This window comes from Bubalus kerabau, chromosome 9 (assembly GCF_029407905.1).
Source record: "Bubalus kerabau isolate K-KA32 ecotype Philippines breed swamp buffalo chromosome 9, PCC_UOA_SB_1v2, whole genome shotgun sequence".
NCBI lineage: Eukaryota > Metazoa > Chordata > Mammalia > Artiodactyla > Bovidae > Bubalus > Bubalus kerabau.
Genome location: NC_073632.1, coordinates 20,551,861 through 20,576,621, shown reverse-complemented (window position 1 = coordinate 20,576,621; position 24,761 = coordinate 20,551,861). Strand labels below are relative to the sequence as shown.

The following is a 24,761-nucleotide window of genomic DNA, read 5'->3' as shown; positions in this document are numbered from 1 at the left end:
ATGGGGTCAAAAGGGGAAGGGACTGGAAAGAGACACTAGGGTACCCTCCTAGTGTTGGGATGATGCAATGGGCATTATCTTGATTACAGTGGTGGTTTCACTGGATGTGTCTATATGTCAAAATTGGTCCAATTTTACACGTTTAAATATAAGCAGTTTAGGGCTTTCCTGGTGGTCTAGTGGTTAAGAGTCTACCTGCCAATGCCGGGGACATAGGTTTGATCCCTGCTGCAGGAAGATTCCACATATAGCTAAGCTCCTGCACCACAACTCTCCTGTCCCAGTTCTAGAGTCTGTGAGCTGCTCACGACTAGAGAAAGCCCACATGCAGCAATGAAGATGCATTGAAGCCAAAAAGAAATAAAGTATAAGCAGTTTTTTTGTTTTTTGTTTTTTTACTTTAGTTAATCTCCAGTGGTTTTAAAAAAGAAAGGAATCCATATATTGGGTTAGCAAAAAAGATCATCTGGCTTTTCTGTAACATCTTATGTAAAAATATGAATGAAATTTTTCACCAACCCAATACATAGTGTTTTATGTTTCTGTAATATTTTAGGTAATTTAACATATTAGACAGATGGTTTTGCAATTCCAATTTAAAATATATAATTAGGTAATGGGTTTATATATGTGACTTTGAGAGGAAGTCCCAGTTTATATTCAATATATTAATGTTTTGTGTATTTGATTTGTAGGAACTAGTAATTCAGAAAGTGAAAGTATTAGCTGCTCAGTTGTGTCCAACTCTTTGTGACCCCATGAAATATAGCCTTCCGGTCTCCTCTACATGGTATTCTCCAGGCAGGAATACTGGAGTGGGTAATCATTTCCTTCTCCAGGGGATCTTCCTGACCCAAAAGTTCTTGTTATTTGATTACTTTGCAATCATTTTGCCATGTATGAGGATGTTTAGTTAATTAAATTTGTCAGTGGTACCCTATGCCATTCAGAAGCCATTAAACATAACTGTTAAAACTTTCTAAGCTCATAAATATCATAGTAAGTTTTGAAAGTAGAACAAAAGATTAAGAAGGACTGGAGGTTTGGTTTTTATAATTTGAAAAAATAAAAATATTAATTTTCAAAGAAGTCTCTAAACACTCCTTTGGGTGCACAGAATTCACTCTCACAGAAATCACTCAATAACTTTTACTCTGGTCCTCCATCTTACCTGCACACATCAGACCCGGTATCGTGCCAATTCACTATACAGTTCTGTTAGATCAATATGCAAGTCTATATTACTATGGCCTTATAGACAATATTCATAGCTGCATAGAGTTTATTGCAATTTCTAGCACCAAGTTTTGTTTTTATTGATGTTATGAATTGAATTTTTGTTCAAATACTACTTTTGCTTTTTTCAAATGCTTATTTTTCTATGTACTCCTTCTTTATTCCCAAACTCTCCCCAGCTGTGTGTCTCCCCAGTACTTCCAGGCCCTTTATTGGTCCATCCTGACAGTATTGCTTCTTCAGTCTTTTTTCCCAAATTTGAAGTGTAGTTGATGTACACTGTATAAGGTGCAGGTATACAATGTAGTGATTCACAATGTTTAAAGATGCTACCCAGCTCCTGCAGACTTAACCAATTTTATCTAAGCCAGCTGCTCTCTGGGACCCGCTGTGGATTACTTACCACCCACTGTTGGATCCTGGGCTCTCTGGACCCCATGACTTACTTTTTGTTGTTTTTGTTTATTTTCATATTTTATAGCAGTATTGATAGCATTCAGGCAAAAGTATTAAACTGATATACATATAATCATCTTCAAGGTGATCCTCATGATATCTAGTGTAAATTATCTCTTTCTTTCTTTTTTTCTACTGTTTCTGATTACCTTCCAGGATTCTGGGGATGAGGTAACTGAATTCCAAGAAGGAAGCAGGTAACCATAAGCAAGCTGAAGAAAGAAACAGACACTTGCAAGCTAATAACGAGACTGAAATATGAAGTGGAAGTATTCAAAATAATTGTGGTAGTAGAAGCTTGTGTCTAATGTGCTGGGTTAGTTAAAATGAGAAATACATTTTTCAGGTAGAGTTTAAGAGCAATGGGCAACAAAAAGATATAAAAATAGGTTTCAAGTGAATTTTTGAAATGAAATGTTTTACTTCATGGAATGAAGGGAAAGGTGGTTTAGAATTTAGGAGTTCTCTTGGAAACCTCACAGCTGGCAAATTTCTTCCTATAATGTTTCTAGATATAATATTGCAGTTCCTTGTAATTCTCAGTGGCTGTCTGAGTATTTGCCAGATAGGTTGCTTCATTCTAAAGTACTTGAATATTGTACCTGGATGTGAAATATGTTTTTTTTTTTTAAGTTATTGTTCATTGTCTCCTCAGTTTGGGGAGTCCAGTTTGGGTTAAAATATTAGCTTTAGAATTTTTGAGAGTAAAAGGATTAACCCCTTTTTTTGCTCTCCACTGCCAGCCTTGGCAAAATACTTGGGAGTGTTTCTGTGTCCAGGGTGTGGGTGGATTTGAAGAAAGTGGGGAAGGTCAGGTAAGGTTGGGGAACTTGGACTCAGCTGCAGGCTACACGGGCCTCCCTGGCTGCATTCACCTTGAGAACCTCGAGTTTCCCCCACCAAGTACAGGGTCTTTGAGGCAATGGTTTCATTATTTTAGTTCTCTACAGAGAGAGACATCCTTACATTTTGATGAAGCAAATAAATCCTCTATCATTTCCTGAGGAAGAATGCATGTCTGAAAATACTTTCATTCTATCTGCCCAGTTAGTTGGACATCTGGCTATATAAATTCTTGTGTGGAAATGATTTTTCCCTCAAAATCTCATTTTTTGCTTCATTGTCCCCTAGCTTCCAGTGGTATTTTTGAGATGTTTAGGCCTTTCTGATTTTAATCTTTGGGAAATACTTTTAAATTATTTTGTTCATCATTTTTCCCCTTTTGTTTTCTAGAATTCCTGTTATTCAAAAGTTGGCTTTGAGACCCCAGTGCTCCCTTAAAAAAAAAAAAGTTTTATCCCTTTTCTTTACACTGTTTTTGGTTGCCTGGTAAGCACTAAAACACTACTTGGAAGTGGGAGCGTGGGGGTTTTTCTCCACTGGACCTGCATTGAGGGTGATGTGCGGGCTCCTTGGATTTTCCTGCCAGGTTCGCCACTGAGTGGGCTGCCCTGGGTTCCCTGGAGTGTCCCGCCACTCACAGTGAGTCCCTGCACTTGGAGCCAGAGTCCCAGACAATTTTTGAGGTGAATGTGAAGACAGGCCGCAGTATTTATGACCATCGACTTGGCCGGTCCTGGACCCCCACCTCCATCACACAGAGCAGGGGGGCGAGGGGTGGCTCTGGATAGCAGTGCCGCCAAGGGAGGGAGGGAACAGGAATTGGTCCCCAGCCAGAGCCCACTCCCAGCCTGAACAAGCAGGCCTCCAGAACCCGGGGGTCCCCTGGGCAGGACACTGCTGGGCACAGGGAGACTGAGGGACCAAGCTGATTCTGGCGATGCTTCTGGGCCAGTGTGGCCAGTGACTTCTCTTACTGCCTCTCCATCTCTTGAACTGGTCCTTCGGGGCATGTATTTATTTCCCTCCTTGTTTGAGACCTAAGGAAAACACTTCTCGGGTAAGTTTTGCAGTGCGCAGGCAGGACAAGTTTTTCTGTTTTTCTCTCACCTTAGCGGCAGGTGGTGCTAGTGGTAAAGAATCCACCTGCAAATGCAGGAGACACAGGAGACTTGGGTTCGATCCCTGGGTGGGAGAAGATCTCCTGGTGGAGGACATGGCAACCCACTCCAGTATTCTTGCTTGGAGAATCCTATGGACAGAGGAGCCTGGTGGGCCATAGTCCATGGGGTGGCGAAGAGTTGGAGAAGACTGAGCAACTGAGCATGCACTATTAGTAGCAGGACCAGCCTAGAGTGGGTAGAGACATCACAAAGTCCAAGGTCACGAGAAGGGTGGACTTTCACTGAACTTGGGACATACCAGTGGAAAGAAGCTCTCTGCTGCACAGTGTGTATTACAGTTCTTATATGTTTAAATACACGATACCTTTAACCCACTCATTTAGATGGGCACAGCTTAAGAAAAACTCAAGGGAAAGACACAGATAAACAGCTCCAAATAATTTAAACATTTCAAAGAACCTGTTTAAAAATTTAGGAGACCTGGTAATTATGATATAGATCTACATTTATAGGGATGTAAAAAAATATATATGTTTGTGGTCTAGTAAGTGAAAAAAAAGGGAAGTTGTGAAACAACATGTATACTATTACTGCTATTAAATAGACATAATTAATGCAAATAAATAAGAAAAAAACAAAACAAACCCTAATGCTCCCTGCCCTTTAGGTTTCCACTCAAATGCAAGGCTCTATGAAGCATTCTCAGGACACAGTACTAGTGATCTCTCACTCCTGTTTCCCTTTCCCCTGTTTTACATACTATGTTTAGCAACCTGTTGTCTCTTTCTCACCACTAAAAACTTAAACTCCACACGGATGAGCATTCTGGTCTCTCTTATCCCTATTGTGTCCCCAGTGTAGAGCAGGCACTCAACTACAAGCACCGTGAGGACACGAATCTTTGTTTATTTGTTCACTGATGCATCTGCAACATCTCGAATAGCATCTGCATGGAGGAGGCACTGGGTATGTATTTGTTGAAGAACACACGTCCTAACTGGCAGTTTCCTCCAAATCTGGTGTGTCGCACCTATTGTTAACAGGACTTCTCTGAGTGGAGAAGACATCTATTTGTACTTGGTTAAATGCCAAGGGTACTGTTGCTAATTATATTCAATAAAACTTAATATTTCCTCAAAATTAAGCAACTGCTTCCATAGCTATTAAAATAGAATTTATTAACTTAGCTAAGTGTTATTGAAACTTTAAATGCCTTAACATTAATATATGTAATCAAATTTTAATAGATTTTTCATTAAAATATCAAATAGAACATAAATGTGTTTTCAATGCTTAAAAAGCAGACAGATTACAAACAAATCAGGATGGTTGTAAGGTTTATTATCACAACTATACTTAAATACATTTTCATGCACCCATGAAATTAAATAAGTTTCATGCAGCCATGAAATTAAAAGACACTTGCTCCTTGAAAGAAAAGCTATGACCAACCTAGACAGCATATTAAAAAGCAGAGACATTGCTTGGACTATGAAGGTCCATCTAGTCAAAGCTATAGTTTTTCCAGTAGTCATGTATGAATGTGAGAGTTGGACTGTAAAGAAAGCTGAGTGACAAAGAATTGATGCTTTTGAACTGTGATGTTGGAGAAGACTCTTGAGAGTCCCTTGGAAGGCAAGGAGATCAAATCAGTCAATCCTAAAGTAAATCAGTCCTGAATATTCATTGGAAGGACTGATTCTGAAGCTGAAGCTCCAGTACTTTGGCTACCTGATGAGAAGAACTGACTCATTGGAAAAGATCCTGATGCTGGGAAAGATTGAAGGCAGGAGGAGAAGGGGATGACAGAGGATGAGATGGTTGGATGGAGATTATAATGTGGGTAGGTAAAGTCATGAGAATGGACAGAACTCCCTAGGGTGAATGAGGCAGAGAGGGGAAAAAGTGAAGAGAATGGGAGACCAAGAAAAGCATCAAATCAGGAGTGTCAAGAAGGAGCAGAAGAAAATCAGTGCAAACAGGATAAGAAATGTGAAAAGGAGTGTTGGATTAGACACACACGGGCTTGTAGGAAACTATCTAGAGCAATACTGTCCAACTGAAACATAATGTGTGACACGTAATTTCCAATTTTTTCATGACTACACTACAAAGAAATGTGAAATGAATGTTAATAATATATTTCATTTAGGTCAGCATATTTAAAGTGTTATCATTTTAACATGTAACCAATATAAATTACTAATGAGATATTTTGCTTACATTGTACAGTGCAGGTCTAGAGAGAATGAATTCTACTGAAATGCAGAGGCAGGTGCCATAAAGCATTGAGGAGTTAGTGTGGTTCACAGGAGTATGGATTGTTTTTTGGAGGAATTTGGGGAAAAGGAAGGCTGTAGCCTGGGTTACAGGTGGAATGGGAGATGAGGAGTTGAAAGCTGACTCTTTTAGGAGGAAGCATGTTTCCAGACTGAGGTAAGAAGTCATGAGAGAAGGAAAGACTGTTGAAGCAGGTTTTGCAGAAGGAGCAGGGGGCAATTGGGTCAACTGTGATATAGGGTTTGGCTTTGCATGTGGTCAGGGAGATGTGGGAGGCAAAAAGACTAGTAGGAGAAAGGAAGCTGAGGAAATGGTTAGATGCCACTACTCTATGGGAGTCTCCTAAGATACTCCTTGTAATGGTTAGTTTCATGAATACACTTGGTTCGTCTATAGTATCCAGCTATTTATTCAAATATCAATGTAGTTGTTGCTGTGCAGGTATTCTGTAAGTGTGATTAACATCTACAATCAACAGATTTTAAGTAAAGAACAGTATCCTTGATAATGTGGATACCCTCCAGAGGAGAACAGGTTTCCCTGCAAAAGAAGGAATTCTGTCACATCAGCTCAATATTTCAATAATTTGTACATGTACAGCTCAATGGCATTGAATGTTTACATTACAATGTTCTGTAATCTTCACCACCCAAAACTTTAATCATCCCCTGCCATCCTGCCCTACAGATTTCAGGCCTGCCAAATACACAATTGTATAAGCCAATTCCTTGAAATAATCCTCTGTGTGTGTGTGTGTGTGTGTGTCCCCTTCTGGCTCTGTTTCCCTGGAGACCCTGAACTGATGTGCCCCTTCACTGGACTGATGGCCTTACGTTCTCCAGCAACACCCTGTGCCTCCTGCTTCCTGCTGCTGCTGCTGCTGCTAAGTCGCATCAGTCGTGTCTGACTCTGTGCGACCCCATAGACGGCAGCCCACCAGGCTCCCCTGTCCCTGGAATTCTCCAGGCAAGAATACTGGAGTGGGTTGCCATTTCTTTCTCCAATGCATGAAAGTGAAAAGTGAAAGGGAAGTCGCTCAGTCGTGTCCGACTCTTAGCAACCCCATGGACTGTAGCCTACCAGGCTCCTCCGTCCATGGGATTCTCCAGGCAAGAGTACTGGAGTGGGGTGCCATTGCCTTCTCCGCTCCTGCTTCCTAGTACCTGTGATACCACTTTGCAATTTCCTGCTTTGTCTTCCTTTCCCTCTTTAGGACAAAGACTGTCTTTCAGCAACTCACAAAATGCCTGTCATAGTGGAGGCATTTACTGACTTTTTGATGAGTGATGGAAAGGTTTTAATTTCTTCTATAAGGGAGGTAGTTTTCAGACTGTGAGTGAGGTCATGGGCATAAACGAAGGGAAGCTTAGGAGGAACTGGAGCTTTTGTCCTCACCAAGTACCCAGTCTTGTCAAAGACTTGACTTCTTCTGAGAGAATCTTTTTCTTTTTTTCCTATGGAAATTTTATTTTTAAAATTGATTTATTGATTATAGTATTGGCTTATAACAGTATATAAGCTTCATATGTACAATATTGTTATTTCTTCTGCATACCCTAGAGTGTGCTATGCTATGCTTACTTGCATTAGACTCTTTGCAACCCCTGCCAGGATCCTCTTCCATGGGGATTCTCCAGGCAAGAATACTGGAGTGGGTTGCCATGCCCCCTCCAGGGGATCTTCCCAACCCAGGGATCAAAACCAGGTCTATCTCATTGCAGGCAGATTCTTTATCATCTGAGCCACCAGGGAAGCTCAAGAATACTGGAGTAGGTAGCCTATCCCTTCTCCAGGGGAACTTCCCAATCCAGGAATCGAACTGGGATCTCCTGCATTGCAGGCAGATTCTTTACCATTGAGCTACCAGGGAAGCTCTACCCTAGAGTGTGCTCTCCACCAAAATTTTAACTTGCATCTATCACCATACAGCTAATCCCCTTTACCCATTTCACCCTAGCCTACTCCTACCTCTTTGGTAACCACTATTTTGTTCTCTGTACCTACCTGTTCATTTTTGTTTGGTTCGATTTCTTAATTTAATTTTTTTTAGTATTCCCCATGTGAGTAAAATCATACAGTATTTGTCTTTGTCTGACTTATTTCTCTTAGCATAATACTCTCAAAGTCCATGCAAGTTGTCATAAATGGCAATATTTCATCTTTTTATGGCTGAGTAATATTCCCCGAACTCCAGGAGATAGTGAGGGACAGGGAGGGACTGCTGTGCTGCAGTCCATGAGGTCACAAAGAGTCAGACATGACTTAGCAACTGAACAACAACAACAAAGATTCCATTATATATATAAGCCGAATATACATCCATTGATGAGCACATAGCTTGTTTTGATATCTTGGCTATTGTAAATAATACTGTGATGAACAAAGGGGTGCATGTGTCTTTTTGAATTAGCGTTTTATTATTATTATTATTTTATATAAATATCCAGAAGTAGGATAGCTGGACACCTCTATACCATTTTCTACAGTGGCTGCACCAATTTACATTCCCACCAGCACTGTATGAGGGTTCCCTTTTTTCCACATACTTGCCAACACTTGTTATTTCTTCACTTTTGGATAATAGCCATTCTAACAGGTGTGAGGAGATACTTCATTGTAGCCTTGATTTGCATTTCCCTAATAATTAGCCTGGTAGGCTGCAGTCCATGGGGTCACGAAGAGTCGGACACGACTGAGTGACTTCTTTTTCACTTTTCCCTTTCATGCATTGGAGAAGGAAATGGCAACCCACTCCAGTGTTCTTGCCTGGAGAATCCCAGGGACGGGGAGCCTGGTGAGCTGCCGTCTATGGGGTTGCACAGTTGGACACGACTGAAGCGACTTAGCAGCAGCAGCAGCAATAATTAATGATGTTGAACACCTTTTCATGTACATGTTGGCCATCTGTATGCTTTCCTTGGAAAAAATATCTATTCATCTCCTCTGCCATTTTATAAACTGGGTTGTCTGTTTTTTTGTTGTTAAGTTATGTGCATTCTTGATTTATTTGGATATTAGCTCCTTATTGGATATGTCATTTGCAAATATCTTCTCCCATATGGTAGGTTGTCTTTTTGTTTTGTCAGTGGTTTCCTTTGCTGTGCAGAAGCTTTTTAGTTTGATGTAGTCTCATTTGTTTATTTTTGCTTTTGTTTTTCTTGCCCAAGGAAACAACCTATAAAGATATTGCTAAGACCAATGTCAAAGAATGTACTGCCTATGTTTTCTTCTAGGAGTTTTATGGTCTCAGGTCTTACATTCATGTCTTTAATCCATTTTGAGTTGATCTTTGTATATGGTATGTAATAGATGTCTAGTTTTTCATTCTTTTGAATGTGTCTCTCTAGTTTTCCAAATACCTTTTATTGAAGAGACCGTTTCTCCATCCTATGTTCTTTGCTAATTTGCTGTAAATTAATCATCTTTATACATGTGGGTTAATTTCTTTGGTTCTTAATTCTGTTCTATTGATCTATGTATCTGCTTTTCTGCCAATACCATGCTGTGTTGATTACTATGGTTTTGTTATATCATTTGAAATCAGGGATTATTATACCTCCAGCTTTGTTCTTTTTTTCCTCATGATTGCTTTGGCTAATTGGAATCTTTTTGGTTCCATATACATTTTAGAATTTTTTGTTCTATTTCTGTTAAAAATGTCCTTGGGATTTTTATAGTGATTGTAATGAGTCAGTCGTTTGCTTTAGGCAAAGTATGGACATTTAAACAATATTAATTCTTCCAATCCATTAGAACAGAATAGCTTTTCATTTATTTGTTTATTCAATTTATTTCAACAGTGTATTATAATTTCCATTGTACAAATCTTTTACCTCCTTGCTAAATTTATTCCTAGATGTTGTCTTCATTTTGTTGTGATCGTATATGGGATTATTTTTTAATTTCTCTTTCTGCTAGCTCATTGTTAGTGTATAGAAATACAACAGATATTTGAAGGTTTATTGTGTACTATACTCTCTTCATTTATTATTTATATCAGTTTTTAGAAGGAGTCTTTATCTAAAATCATGTCATCCACAAATAGTAACAGTTTTACTTCTTCCTATCCAATTTAGATAGTTGTTATTTCTTTTTCTTGCCTTATTGCCCTGGTTAGGACTTCTAATACTGTGTTAACTTTTAACTATCCAGCTTCCAATACCAGCAGGACATAATGGTGTGTGGCAGCTAAAGAGGGACCCCTAGGTCAGGACTTACAGTCAGACAGATTTTGAGATTTTTTTTAAAATTTGGATTTTATTTTAAAAGTATTTATTTATTTGGCTGCACTGGGTCTTAGTTGCGGCATGCGGGATATGGCATTTAACTTGTGGCATCTGAACTCTTGGTTGCAGCGAGTGGGATCTAGCTCCCACAGCAGGCACTGAACCCTGGCCCTGCAGTGGGCGTACGGAGTCTTAGCCACTGGGCCACCAGGTAGTCCCTCTCATTTTATAATTTGAATTAAACTTTTTTTGAGATAATTGTAGATTCACATGTAGTTGTAAGAAATTTGATGCAGTTGTAGTATCTTCCACACACTCTTCCTCAGTTTCCCCCCAGTGGTAACATCTTGCAAAACCGTGTCACAGCCAGGATGCTGACCCTGACATAGTCAAGACAACACTTCCGTCACCACAAGTAGCCACATCTTGCCCTTTTATAGCCCCCCTCACCACACTTACTTCTCAGGTTCCCTGGTGGCTCACATGGTAAAGAATCTGCCTGTAATTCAGGAGACCTGGGTTCAATTCCTGGGTCAGGAAGATCCCCTGGAGAAGGAAATGGCAACCCATTCCAGTATTATTACCTGGAGAAGCCCATAGACAGAGGAGCATTGTGGGGTATCATCCATAGGGTCGCAAAGAGTTGGACTTGACTGAGCAACTTTCACTTTCTTTCCACTTCCTTCTGGCCCCATTCCTCTTCAGTTTCTGGCAACCACTAACCTGTTCTTCATTACAATTTTGTTATTTCAAGAATTCTATATAAGTGGAATTATATAGTGTGTGAACTTTGAAGGTTGGCTTCTTTTTCCCGCTCAGCATAATTCTCTGGGGATTCATCCAGGTTGTTGCTTCTATCAGTGGTTTCTTTTTCTTGCTGACTAATAGTCTACGGTATAAACGGACTGCAGTTTCATAATCCATTTATCCATTCGCTTGTTGAAGCAACTGTGTTGTTTCCAGCTTTTGGCTATTACAGGTAGAGCTTCTATGAACATTCATGTGCAGGTTCTGGTGGGGACATCTGTTTTCATTTGGCTTAGGTGTATAGCTAGGAGAGGAATTGCTGGGTCCTGTGTTAACTCTAAGTTTAATCTTTTACAGAACCACCGTATTGTCTCCAAATCTGCTGTACCATTTTATGCTCCACCAGCAGGGTATGAGTGATCTAGTTCTCTGAATCCTCATCAGCTTTGAGGTTGTCTATGATTTTTTTATCTTAGTCATTCTGATAGTTGTATACTGTTTTGACTTATGTTTCCCTAGTAGTAAATGATGAGGAACATTTTTTCATGTGTTTATTAGCCATCTGTATATCCTCTTCACTGAAGTATTTTTTTTTTTTCACTGAAGTATTTTTGCTTATTTTCTAATTCTACTGACTTTTTTACACTGGGGTTTTGAGAACTCTTTGTATATTCTTGATATTAATACTCTGTTGGATATATGATTTGGAAATATTCTTAGTTGTAGTTTGCATTCTTTAAAAAGTTGCATGTGGAATGTGAGTTCCCTGATCAGGGATTGAACCCATGTTCTTGGCAGTGAAAACACAGAGTCCTAGCCACTGGAACACCAGGAAATTCCCATACCCTTTCATCTTATGAACACTTTTTCACAAAACTTTTAGGTGAGGTCCAATTGATCAGTTTTTTTTTTTCTTTTATGGATCAACTTTTTGGCGACAAGTCTAAGGACTCTTAACTTAGCCTTAGTTCCCAAAGATTTACTCCCATTTTCCTCTAAAGGTTTTATAGCTTTATACTTTACATTTAATCTGCCAATACTGCACAGTCTCAATCACTATCACAGTATTAATCACTATATAATAATAATTAAACTAAATCAGGCACACTGAACACTTTTCTCCAAAACTGTTCAACTAATAGTTAACTGTTCAACTAATAGTTCTTTTGTGTTTCCATTTAAATTTTAAATAATCTAGCCTACAAAAGAAGCTTGTTAGAAATTGCATTAAGCCTTGGAAAGAGCTGATGGAGGACCAGATGGAAGCAAAGAGGGTTCTGAGTCTCTGAAGGCCAGGAGCATCTGAGATAGAGGGGAAGCAATGAGGAATTAAACATGAGGTATTGCACATCTTTGGAAGCACACTGGTTCCTAGAGCCTGAGAATACAGGTGTACCTAAAAGGCACAACACTCTTTGGAGGTTGCTAACCAGTTTCCACAGGCCTGTGATTCCTGTTTTAACCACACATTTTCTTTTCCTTCTATTTAAAATTTAAAAAATTTTTATTTTGAAAGAAAGTAAAGTGAAAGTGTTAATTGCTCAGTCACGTCTGACTCTTTGCAATCCCATGGACTGCAGCCCATCAGGTTTCTCTGTCTATGGGATTCTCCAGGCAAGAATACTGGAGTGGGTTGCCATTTCTTCCTCCAGAGAATCTTCCTGATCCAGGGACCGAACCCGGGTCTCCTGCACTGCAGGCAGATTTTCTACCATCTGAGCCACCAGGGAAGCCCAATTTTATATTGGAGTATTGTTGTTTAGTTGCTCAGTCATGTCTGTCTCTTTGCGACCCTAAGTCTTGCAGCACACCAGGCTTCCCTGTCCTTCACTATCTCCCAGAGTTTGCTCAGGTCCATTGACTTGAAGATGCCATCCAACCATCTCATCCTCTGTCACCCTCTTCTCCTCCTGTCCTCAATCTTTCCCAGTCAGGGTCTTTTCCAATGAATTGGCTCTTTGCATCAGGTAGCCAAAATTTTAGAGTGTCAGCATCAGTCCTTCCAATGAATGTTCAGGGTTGCTTTCCTTTAGGATTGACTGGTTTGATCTCCTTGCTGTCCAAGGGACTCTCAAGAGTCTTCTCCAGCATCATGGTTCAAAAGCATCAATTCTTTGGCACTCAGTCTGCTTAATGGTCCAACTCTCACATCTATACATGACTACTGGAAAAACCATAGCTTTGACTATACATACTTTTGTCATCAAAATGATGTCTCTGCTTTTTAATGTGCTGTCTAGCTTTGTCTTAGCTTTTCTTTCAAGGAACAAGTATCTTTTAATTTTATGACTGCAGTCACTGTCCACAGTGATTTTGGAGCCCAAGAAAATAAAGTCTGTCACTGTTGCCATTTTCTCCCCATCTATTGCCATGAAGTGATGGGACTGGATGCCATGATTTTATTTACTATACTCATATTGGAGTATAGTAAATTTACAATGTTGTGTTAGTTTCAGTTTCTACCTTTTGAATCAGGTGCCAACATTTAAAAAATAGTAGATTTCACAAAAAAATCAGAATACCTGGCAATTCAGGATTCACATCCCTGCATGGCAATTGATTAACAGGAGTGAATAATCTCCTTTTCATTTGTGGACTGGAAGGAGGGACCTGGCTGGGGAGTGGGGTGGGGTAAGGCAGGCTGTATAAAGGATCCCCTCCAGTTGAAAAGGGATGGAGCCCAGCACATGCTGCTATATTGAGCTTGAGACAATGTGCACTAGAAAACTACCTCAGACTTTTCTATTGGTTGGTTTTTATCTTCTAGAGGCGGTCTTAGGTGGATAGTTGAGGTATCTATAGGACCACAGCCTTGGTACTCAAAATGTGATCCATTAACTAGCACTACCCGAGAAACTTAAAAATGAAGAATCTTAAGGTCTGCCCCAGACCGACTGAACCTGCATTTCAATGAGAACCTACTGCAGCCATGAAATTAAAAGACGTTTACTCCTTGGAAGAAAAGTTATGACCAACCTAGATACCATACTGAAAAGCAGAGACATTACTTTGCCAACAAATGTCCGTCTAGTCAAGGCTATGGTTTTTTCAGTGGTCATGTATGGATGTGAGAGTTGGACTGTGAAGAATGCTGAGCGCCGAAGAACTGATCTCCTTTAGGACAGACTTTGAGCTAGCTGTGTTTGAGCTGTGCTCCAAGGGCTCCACTCAGCCCTCCCTGAGCCGGCACTTTGCAGGGCGGCTCCCCGCTCCCTCCCCTGTCTTCGAGTTCTTCCCAAGGGGCACTAGGTACTTCTGGACTCGACGGGGGCACACCCCTGTGTCACGCCAACGTTACCACCGTTGGCGCCCGTGGAAGGGCAGGAGCCGAGCGTCTGCAAGTTCCCGCTGCGGGCGCCGGAACAGCGTTCCGCCAGCTCCTCCACCCCAGTCTCCTGCCTCCGACTCGCCGCTCTGCCCGCCCGGGGAGTCTCGGCTCGCGAAGGCCCAACCAATCCTCGGGAGCTGAGGAGCTGGAGCCGGGAGGCACTTCCGGACGCAGCCACCCGGGCTGGGGTGCGCAGGAACCCGCCGGGTCCCGGGAGATGGAACTTGTGCGTTCCTGGGGTTGGGCTGAGGTGCAGGCGCTGGGCGAGTTGCGAGCGCGCCGGGGCGCATCCGGAGGTGAGAGGGGTGGGGTTTGCTCGGTGCGGGTAAATGTGTTTCCATCCACAAGCGCCAAGTTCCTGGGAGGTCGTGCCCCGCCTCCGCCAGGCGGCCTTGAAAAGGACCCAAAGGCTGGGTTAGACTTTGAGCACAGGGGCGGAGGGAAGGGGAAGATGGACTGATCATGAATACCTGGGCCTGGGGAACTGCGGCCAGGGCCCGGCTAAGGCTAGCCAAGGAGCTAGCTGCCGGGCCTTTCTCTCAGGAAGCAGAGAACGAAATGGGCGTCTCTGGGACAGTCTTTCATGTGGCAGCGGCCCCAGGATTCTGCAGCCTCCTCTCCGTTTGACTCTGATGAGGACCCTGTGGACTCTGGGGACAGGGCCCAGTCACAGGCTCCGGGGTCTCCTTGGGCTCCTACTGCCATGCCAAAGGTTGTACGGCTGGAAGTCCGGGTGGAGTTGACCAGGGCGTGCCCTGGGTTTCCAGAAAGCCCAGAGGAAGGGCCTTAGGTACCTCTGGTTCTGTGTACCTGGCACTTACCTGAGACGGTGGTGGAGGACACCAGGAACTCCCTGCCAACGCCCACTTTGCACCTTCCCCACCCAGCAGTCTGCCATACTTAGTGGGAGAGAGGAAGCAATCCCTTCACCTGCTTCAAATGAAAAGCTGCTGGCTGGTTATATTGGGGTTTGAGAGTGAATTTTAAGTGGTTGCCTCTCATGTGTACTCAGGGCCAGGCTGGGAAGCTAAAGGTGGGCCTGGAGACACATAAACAACTGCTTCCTGGGAGATAACAAAATTAAGATAGGTCTCCCTGTCTGCGAGACAGGAAAGAGTTGGTGGCACCTTTTTTGAGGAGAGCCACGGAGGGGGAATCTAACTCCCCTTAGTAAATCACCCTACTCTTCCATTAGGGATTTGAATCTGGAATTCAAGGTTCAAATACGTCAATAAGAAAGCATTCCACAGCCACTTCTTCCAGTGGCAAAGCCTAGGGCTGAGCATCCTTGATAGGAATGGGGAAAGGGGTGCATATAAACTGCTAATACGATGCACCTGTGCTGATTCTAAATGCTACACAAACTCTTTTTAAAGTAGGTTAGTCATTACTGTTCAAAATTGTTTGATAGTGCCGACTTAAGAACAAAAAAGCACGATGTGAGAGTTGTAAGTTAACTTTTATTTGGAGTAAAATATGAAGACTATAGCCGGACAGACAGCACTTCAGACACCTCTGAGAAACTGCTCCTGGGTTATAGTCTTTCAGTTCAGTTCAGTTCAGTCGCTTAGTCGTGTCCGACTCTTTGCGACCCCATGAATTGCAGCAGGCCAGGCTTCCCTGTCCATCACAATCTCTTGAAGTTCACTCAGACCCACGTCCAACGAGTCGGTGATGTCATCCAGCCATCTCATCCTCTGTCGTCCCCTTTTCTTCCTGCCCCAATCCCTCCCAGCATCAGAGTCTTTTCCAATGAGTCAACTCTTATAGTCTTTATTTTGCTGCAAATAAAACTTGGCTTGCAAGTTTCACATTGTGCTTTAAAAAAAAAAAAGTCAACAGTTTTACAGCGACCATGAAGAAGGGACCCAGAGTGGACTTCTCGCCTTTGCTTTACCTCTTCTAAGAACTGGAGCCTTGGTACCAGCAGAGGCCTCTTGTACCCATCCACCTCCTCAGAGGGTCCAGACAAATTTGGGTGAGTCTCCTCTGGCTCTTGGATCTCTCATGTTGGTTGATGATCCTGGGTTTTATTTGGCAGTAAATAAATAAATAAATAAGTAGGTACCTGCCTTCTTCCATTGAAAGATACTGGCAAGGGCCTTGTTGACAGATACCCAGGAATATACACCCAGTTGAAAGATACTAGGGGAAGGGTTGAAATATTCAGGGGAATACCCATCCAGTGGACTGATACTGGTTGGGGCTTGGTTGAAAGATACTGGAGAATATCCATCCAGGTGAAAGATACAGGTGGGACTGGTTGAAATATACCCAGGTTTGCTCAGATGTAGGAGACTGATTGGTCTGTCCTGACTGATTTGATGCATTTCCTCAATTTAGCTGCTGTAATAGAATTTGTCTGGATAAAAATAAAGATATTACATGAGACCTTTGCTCCAAAGAAAAGGGGACGGCGCCCCACAGCCAGTTACAGCTTTCTTAGGTGATTGAGAAATTTACGGCAGTGGTGGAGACAGAGACCTCATACCATGCAGTGGTCCCATAGGAAAAACCGTGTATTAATTAAAACACTTGATCCTCAGGGGGTTGTGAATAAGAATTGAGTATTCAGCCATCCAAGACCCATGGTGGTCTTAGAACCGCCAAAGGGAGAAACCAATATGAAGGCGGAAACTACTCTAGGGTGACAAGCTAGAGGAGTTGAATTCACAAGCAGCATGCTGACCTGCCACATTTCTGGGTGGGTCATTTCAGTAGTAAATTTTATCTGACAAATTCAACTGAAAATTGGAAATGGAGCCTCTCAAACAAGGAAATAAGGGGCATCAGAAAGCCAGAAAGCCATTAACACTCCAGCCAGGTTTATGTACATGCAAAACTCATATTTGCAAGTATCTACTTATTTGGGGAAGTTATACTGAAGAAGATCGCAACCTAAAATGGCTCAATTTGGGGTTTCTTTTGATATTCTAAAATTGCTATTTTTGTGTGCACAGTTAGAAAAAGCTGGCTGTAAGATCAAACTGGCTGAATGGAATGCTTCCTTTAATTAGTATCTAAAAGCTTCCAAGAAAGGAAACGCTGGAGTAACTTCTTTGCAGGAAATAGTAAATTGCTTGAAACTGTATCAAACTAAAAAAGGCTGTTAGCACTGTTTCTGACTTGGTCTCTCCCTCTACTCTTGCTCATATCCTCTTCTATCTGAATTGCTTGGCCCAGGTGCTATTTCTTTTTCTCTTCCAACAACTTTTCCGCCTCCTGCTGCTCCCACTTCCCCAGTAAAGGGGAAAAAAATCAGAAGTGCTTATAGCTCTCTTTAAGGAGAAACCTATTACAGGGAGAGATGAATCGTCCTTGGTGCTTATGAACACACCCTGGACCAAAGCAGAACATAGAGCTTTAGCCAAGGAATTTCCTGATCTGTGTCAGGACCCACTGGGATTTGCTAAGGAATCTGAGTTAACCATCTGGACCTACCAGCCTGGGTTTTCAGATCTGTATCAATTAATACAACTGTTAGCTTCTGAAAGCAAAGCAAGGGAATGAATAAAGAAAGCACGATGGAAAGATCCCTTAATGGATTTGAACCACTTTCATTCTCACCCTGATTGGAAGAAATTAGCTCAGAAATTACTGGAATTTATCTGAGTGTTTCTCCCCAAACAGTGGACTGGACAGAGATTCAACAGTACAAGCAAAAGTCAGATGAATCAATTCTGGACTATTAGGAAAGGTTTGAAATTAACTTTTAAGCAACATGCTTCCTTGACACCTGAAATCATTTTCTAACCATCAAAACAATCCTTTGCATAACCCTGCCTTTTTAGAAGGTATAGATGAAGATTTGACTACTCTAGTCAAAAGATACGCTCTAGGTTAGTCCAAGTTACACATAGATGACCTTGTTACACCGGCTGATCAACTTTCAAAACCATTAAAGGAAAAGGGTGGATTTATGAAAATCATGAACTTTCAGTTGCACCAATTAAGTACACAATGCCAACTGAAGGTTAACTGACCCCTGTTTAATTCCCAACAAGTAGAGAAAGCTAGCTTGGAGGAAAAACTAATTCTGATCCTAGAGGGATAAGTCCTGATTTTTTTCTGCCTGTGCCTTGAGACCAGAGCTCTCAGGATCATCTATGTTATCTAGATCATCTCTAATTCCTGAGATGGATTCCTGAGACTGGGGGCAGGGGAAATGAGGGAAAAAATTATTTATAAATTTAACTCATTCCCTTTGTTATTTATGACTAGTGAGTTTCATACTGTGACAGCTGATTCTGACTAAGATAGAAAATGAAGCTATGAGATTTGTTGTGTCTGTCTGGATATATGTGTTTCAGTATGTGCCTTTGTCTTTGGATAATCTTGCTGAGGTTAATTTGTAAACGAGCTCTATTTAATTGGCTTAAGAAAAGTAAATATTTACAAATCAACAATTCTAAATACAAATGATATTAAGCTAAATGAATTTCGGGTTCATGTGGACTGGGAAATATTCAGCATTAATATCTGTTTAAGTTTTTTGATCTAATTAATATAGACTGTCTTTAGAGTCATGCACATTAAGCATAAGAACTTTTATTGTGCCTGGGTTTATATAAGCTAAATAAAACCTTGTTATATCTGTTACAAATTTGTCAGCAAGGAAAGTAATTCAGTGTGGAGAAACTTTTAAGGAAAGAAAATGCAAATGTGAAGAGTTTTGGGTGAATTCTTTAGGAATAAGTATGTTTTAGGAAAGTCTACTTAAAAATAATCTCTCCAGATATTAAAAAACTTGCAAGTTAGATTTGTGCTAAAATAAGTAAAGCAGTGGAAGATTTGTGGGAAGTGGACCCTGAGAAAAGAGTTTTGTGTGTAGTCAGGACTAAGTTTAAAATAAATTAACTGAGTAAATGAATTTTAAAAATAAGCTGGTGCAAAACTTGAAGTTGACTTTTCTCTCGAAGAGGACAAGTTTTCTTAAAATGTTGAACTACTTTGATAACAGATTTTAAGTTTCTTTACTTTTTTTTCCCCCCTCAGTCCTGTAGCAATAACTTATTTTTCTTCGAATGTCAATTTTTCACAGTTTCAATACTGCAGCAGCAAATTATTCCTTAAAGAAAATTGTGGTCCATATTTTAAAACATCTTAAGAGAATTAGAGATAAGTTAGCAAACTTCCAGCACTACATGCGGTTTGGGTAGGGTGGTTTTACCTCAGATCCCAAAGATTGACTGTGGGAACTTGGGGGCAGAGGTCATCTATGAGATGACTGGCAATTCCTCAGCGCTTCCCACCTACCAGGGGATTCTCCAGCACTGGCCTTCTGTTTATTGGTCCCTGACACTCCAAGAGGTTTGATGGAGGAAAAAACAAACCCAACTGGTACTGCATAGAGGAGCTTTTGGGAGACTTCAGAGCAAAGCAGAAAGGGTGAAGCCAGCCAGGAGGTTTTGTCTTAACAGAGTTAATCCAGAAGTTGGCACAGCTGGTGTGATTGATAATGGTATCCTCCATATACCCACTTGAAGCTGTGAGTTGAATGCCCAGCTCCTGTTCTAAAGCCTTTTGATATTTTTGACAAACAGCTTCCATCTATGTTATTTTTTAGGAGCCTTATAGTTTTGCATTTTACATTTAGTATTTTGATCCATTCTGAGTTAATTTTTGTGAAGGGTGTGAGGTCTGTCTAGGTTCCCTCGCTCACTCTTTTTTTGTTTGTTGAAAAGATTATCATTTCTACATTGTGTTGCCTTTGCTCCATTTGTCAAAAATCAGGTGAGTCTATTTCTTGACTCTGTTCATTGACCTATTTGTCTATTCTTTTCAGATACCATGCTGCCTTGATTACTGTAGCTTTACAGTCGGTCTTGAAGTCAGGGAGTGTCAGTTCTCTGACTTTGTTTTTCTGTATCTTGTTGTTTTAATATATGTTTCTCAGTAGTTAGGTAGATCATCGCATATACTGGTAAGTTATTTTCCTTCTCTGTGAATTGCCAAGTCATGTTCTTTGTCCATTTTTCTGTTGGGATCTCTGTCGGGTTTTTGTTTATTTGGAAGAATATCAATACTTTGTGGGGGTTTTTTGGCATTCAAGTATCTTCTTCAAGTCTGTCATCCATTTAATAACTTTGTGATATCATTTTCTAATGTCTTTACAATTGAGATATAATTGACATATAACATGAATTTCAGGTGTATGATGTAACAATTTGATATTTGTATATTTTGTGTAATGATCACGACAAGAAGTCTAGTAAACATCCATCACCACACATAGTTACAAAATTTTCTTAAGAAGTTTTGAGATCACCTCTTTAGCAATTTTCAAATATGGAGTACATTATTATTAATTATAGGGCTTCCCAGGTGGCTCTGGTACAGAATCCGGCTGCCAATACAGAAGACACAGGAGACATGGGTTTGATCCCTGGGTTGGGAAGATCCCCTGGAGTAAGAAATGGCAACGCAGTCCAGTATTCTTGCCTGGAAAATTTCATTGACAGAGGAGCCTGGTGGGTTGCAGTCCTTGAGGTTGCAAAGAGTCGGACATGACTGAGCAAGTGAGCATGCGTGCACATTATTAACTGTAGTCACCATGGTGTACATTGCATCTCCAGGATTTATTTTATAACTGAATGTTTGTACCTTTTAACTATACTTTCACCCATTTTCCCCACCCTACCCCCACCTTTCAGTTCAGTTCAGTCACTCATTCGGTCTGACTCTTCAGGATCCCAAGGACTGCAGCACTCCAGGCTTCCCTGTCCACCAACTCCCGGAGCTTGCTCAAATTCATGTCCATCGTGTCAGTGATGCCATCCAAGCATCTCATCCTCTGTTGTCCCCTTTTCCTCCTGCCTTCAATCTTTCCCAGCATCAGGGTCTTTTCTAATGAGTCAGTTCTTTGCATCAGGTGGCCAAAATATTGCAGCTTCAGCATCAGTCCTTCCAATGAATATTCAGGACTGATTTCCTTTAGGATTGACTGATTTGATCTCCTTGCAGTTGGAGGGACTCTCAAAAGTCTTCTCCAACACCACATTTCAAAAGCATCAATTCTTTGGTGCTCAGCTTTGTCTGTGGTCCAACTCTCACATCCATACACAACTACATTAAAAACCATAGCTTTGACTAGACAGACCTTTGTCTCTGCTGTTTAATATGCTCTCTAAGTGACACGTTAAATAATCCACAGTTCATTCAGATTTTGTCATTTTTACCAGCTGTCGCTTTTCTATCCTAAGACTCCATCTAGGATATATTACCTTTAATTGTCATTGTCTCCTTAGGCTCCTCTTGACTGTGACGTTTCCCCAGACTTTCATGTGTTTTGACGACCTTGGCAGTTTTGAGGAAGACTGGTCAAGTGTGCTGTCAGATGGCCCTCTTGTAAGCTGTGTGATTAGGTTAGATCAGAGTGATAACGTTCAGGAGGAAGACCCAAGATGTCCAGCGCGATCTTCTTCACAGCCTGCGGGTTTCCTTCCCTCTGGACACACTGTTTCAGGTCCAGGAGTGCAGGTCTTACCGCTGCCACGCTGCTAGCTGGAACCCTAGGCTCCGCCCCGGGCCTCAGGTGTCCCGCAAAGGGCAGATGGTTTCTGTGGCCCCGGGAGGGAGACCCGGGCCTGAGAGGACGGCGTTCTAGAAGGCTGGCGGCTTTGAGGACCGCGGACTCCTCCGAGCCGGCGTGGGTTTCATTCTTCAGTCGCTCTCCTTCATCCCGTGGCCTGATTTCCAGATTCCCTATGCCTGTCACCCAGGGAGCCCGACCCTGGGCGGCGTCCCGGCTCGCCCCCACTCCCCACTCGCCACCCCGTGGCACGCTTGGGGTGGCACACTTGAGCCTGGAGGGCCTAGGGGTGTTTTCAGGGGCCCTTAGCCCGCAGAGGATCCTCTAGCCCTTAGCCCGCGACCATCCCTGCGCCTGAGCTTCTGCTTCGCCTGGCAGACCACACGGAGCGGCTGCCGGAGGATGGATGCTGCATTCGAGATGTGGGATGCTGGGCACTGGAGGCCCGGGACGTGGGTCCGGGCGCGCGGAAGGGGCGGGGCTGGGCAGCCTAAGAGGCCGGGCTCGCTCCGGACCGCCCTGCCTCATGTTCCTCCCCGCGTCCCTCCGGCGCCTGGCGCTTCGTAGCGCCCAAAGGCTGAGAGGGGTTAGAGGCGCCGATCACATCCTAGAAGTCGTTTATGTCGAGCTGTGGATGTTACAAGCGTTGTTTGGTGAGTGAGCCCGGAGCTCGCGCCCTCTGAAGTCCTGAAGGCTGCATCTCATCCCGTGCGCCCCCGTTACTCCTGGGGTGGGGATGGGGGTTAGGTCCTTGGTCCAGTGCCCCTGAGGTTTCCTGGAATCCTAGACCGTCCAGGGGCCGGTCTGGGTAGACTCACCCAAGGGCCCCTTTCCTCCATGACCCGAACCTTGCTTCCCAGGCCAGGACAGCGAGATGCTGGCGGCCTTCTACGGGTGGTTCAGGGTCTCCCTCGTGGTCAGCGCAGTCCCAGGATGCGGAGTCCTGGTCTTCATCATCGGATCGCCCCTTTACCAGTATGTGACCAAGTTCCTCATCGTGGCAATGTGTTTCCAGCTTCGGATCCGCCGAAATCGAGGTGAGGGGTTTCAGGAGCCCTGGCCAGGAATGCTTCCTTCGGCCAGCGGTCTGGGTAGGTGGACCTCCCTCCGGTTCCTTAGTCTGAGGTCCTGGGACAGTTCTGAAAACAGCCACTCAGTCTAAAAGCCCCCGGTGTGGGTCCCGGCTTCTGAGTAGGGAGAGCGAATGGCCTGCGGCTAGATCCGCAGGTGAAAATCTAGAGCATCTGCGACTCCAGGTGAGAGCCCCGGGCAGCATCTTGAGGGGACATCTCCCGCCAAATCTCCCTCGTAGATCTGCCCTAGCGCTTAGATATCCGAGGACAGCAGGACCAGCAGAATCAGCGTCCCCCGGGAACTTGTTAAAAATGCAAACTCTGTCCCCTACCCAGACCCAGAGAACCGGAATCCCTGAGAGGGCTACCAGGCAATCTGGGTTTTCACAAGCCCTCCAGGTGATTCTGATGGACCTCACAAAGCCTGCATTTGACCAGTCGCTTTCTTTTTAGCCAGAGCTCGGACCAGACAGCTGCTAAATTCTACGCGTGCCTGGAGGCGCTCGGGTTAAGGCGAGGCCGACCCCGGCCCCCTAATCCAGAAGACAGGGAAAGCACGGCTTGTGCGAATGTTGACCTGGAGGTCTGGAGGCTAAGGCTCCATCCAGTTCTTTTAGCACCATGAAAGATGCCGAGGAGGGTAGGGATGGGGGCACCTGTTCTTAATTCTGTCCCTTTCGAGTGACTGCAAGCTCAATCTTTTAAGGAAATTTTCTATGGTTTTATAATAAATGTCTTGGTTGATTTCCTTCCTGTCAGTGTTCTTTCCAGGTTATGATGGAGAAAAGAAAATTTCTGGGAGTCCCCCCCCCCCACAACTCCCACTCTGGATGGAGCTCTCCTTTCCTGCCTGGGTCCCTACCAGGAAGAGTGCGGAGCTCCAAGGAGGGAGGTGCCTGTTGTCGGGGTGCTGCTGAGCAACCCAGGCAGGTAAGGACGAACAGTTGCACCTTGGTTTGTGTGCCCCCAGCTTTCTGCCAGCTTCTTCAGGAACAGCTCAGTTGCAGCTGTGAGCTCTTAGAAGCCAATTGGGAGTGAATTGAAATGTATCTGGAGTCTGTCTGGTAGACTGGTTTGGTAAGCAGAACCAATGTCCCTGGATAGTTAAACCTGGGCAAGTTTTGTTGAGGTGGGGAACACAGAAATATTTGGCAATGGAGACGGCATTGGGTCAAGGGTGAGTTTATTACTTGCTGTAGGAAGAGGCTGGATGGTGGGATGGGAATGATGCTGGGGAGGGAGAGGCTCCCAACCTAGAGGCAGGTGGGGGTATGGAGGCCCCCCACCTGGGAAAGGCAGAGGCAGAAAGATGCAGCCCCGACCACCCCCCCTCTCTGGGGCGGGTGTGTGTGGGGAGGGGTGGTTTGTAGGGGGTGGGGGTGGTTGGGGATGAGCTTCTAGGGGGGGAGGAGATTATGGAGTAGGAGGCCTCAGGATGCTCCCTGGAGAGATTCCCTCTGCCTGAAGAGAAAGAAAACTCCTACTTGTACCTTCTTTGATTCAGAATTAATAGTAATCTAATAAAATAACACTAAATTCTTGTTATTACCTTCATAACTAATAAACCCAAACTTACACTTTAACAAATGTAATTTGCTAAAAAGTTTAAATGACTGAATATATTGAATGAAACTTGCAACATTTGATTAAATCAGAATTTAATGTATTAGATCCTCTTAAATGTCAAAAACATCTATAAGTAGATAGAACATTTAAAAGATAGATTTTTTAAATCTGAAAGCTGAAGGGTCAGGTCCTGTTCTAATTTAGATGTGTGATATTATCAATACTCAAAACAATGACATAAGATAGGTCTTTGGATTATTCCCTTGAAACTCAGGCACAGGGAAATAAGCAACCTGTTTGTGGTCACACAGGCTATGAGTAGCAGAGTTGGGAGTGGCATCTAGTGGGCCACTT

The 24,761-nt window shown here is 42.9% G+C and overlaps 1 protein-coding gene across 1 annotated transcript; it reads left to right on the top strand.

Annotated features, from left to right (window-relative positions):
- The first annotated feature begins 10,243 nt into the window (after positions 1-10,243).
- LOC129619545 (uncharacterized) lies at positions 10,244-23,589 on the top strand. Its single transcript, XM_055534728.1, has 5 exons — positions 10,244-10,294; positions 14,159-14,533; positions 16,145-16,215; positions 22,629-22,805; positions 23,295-23,589. Exons 1-5 carry the CDS (start codon positions 10,244-10,246, stop codon positions 23,464-23,466), a joined length of 846 nt encoding a protein of 281 aa, XP_055390703.1. The 3' UTR covers positions 23,467-23,589.
- The last annotated feature ends 1,172 nt before the right edge of the window (positions 23,590-24,761 follow it).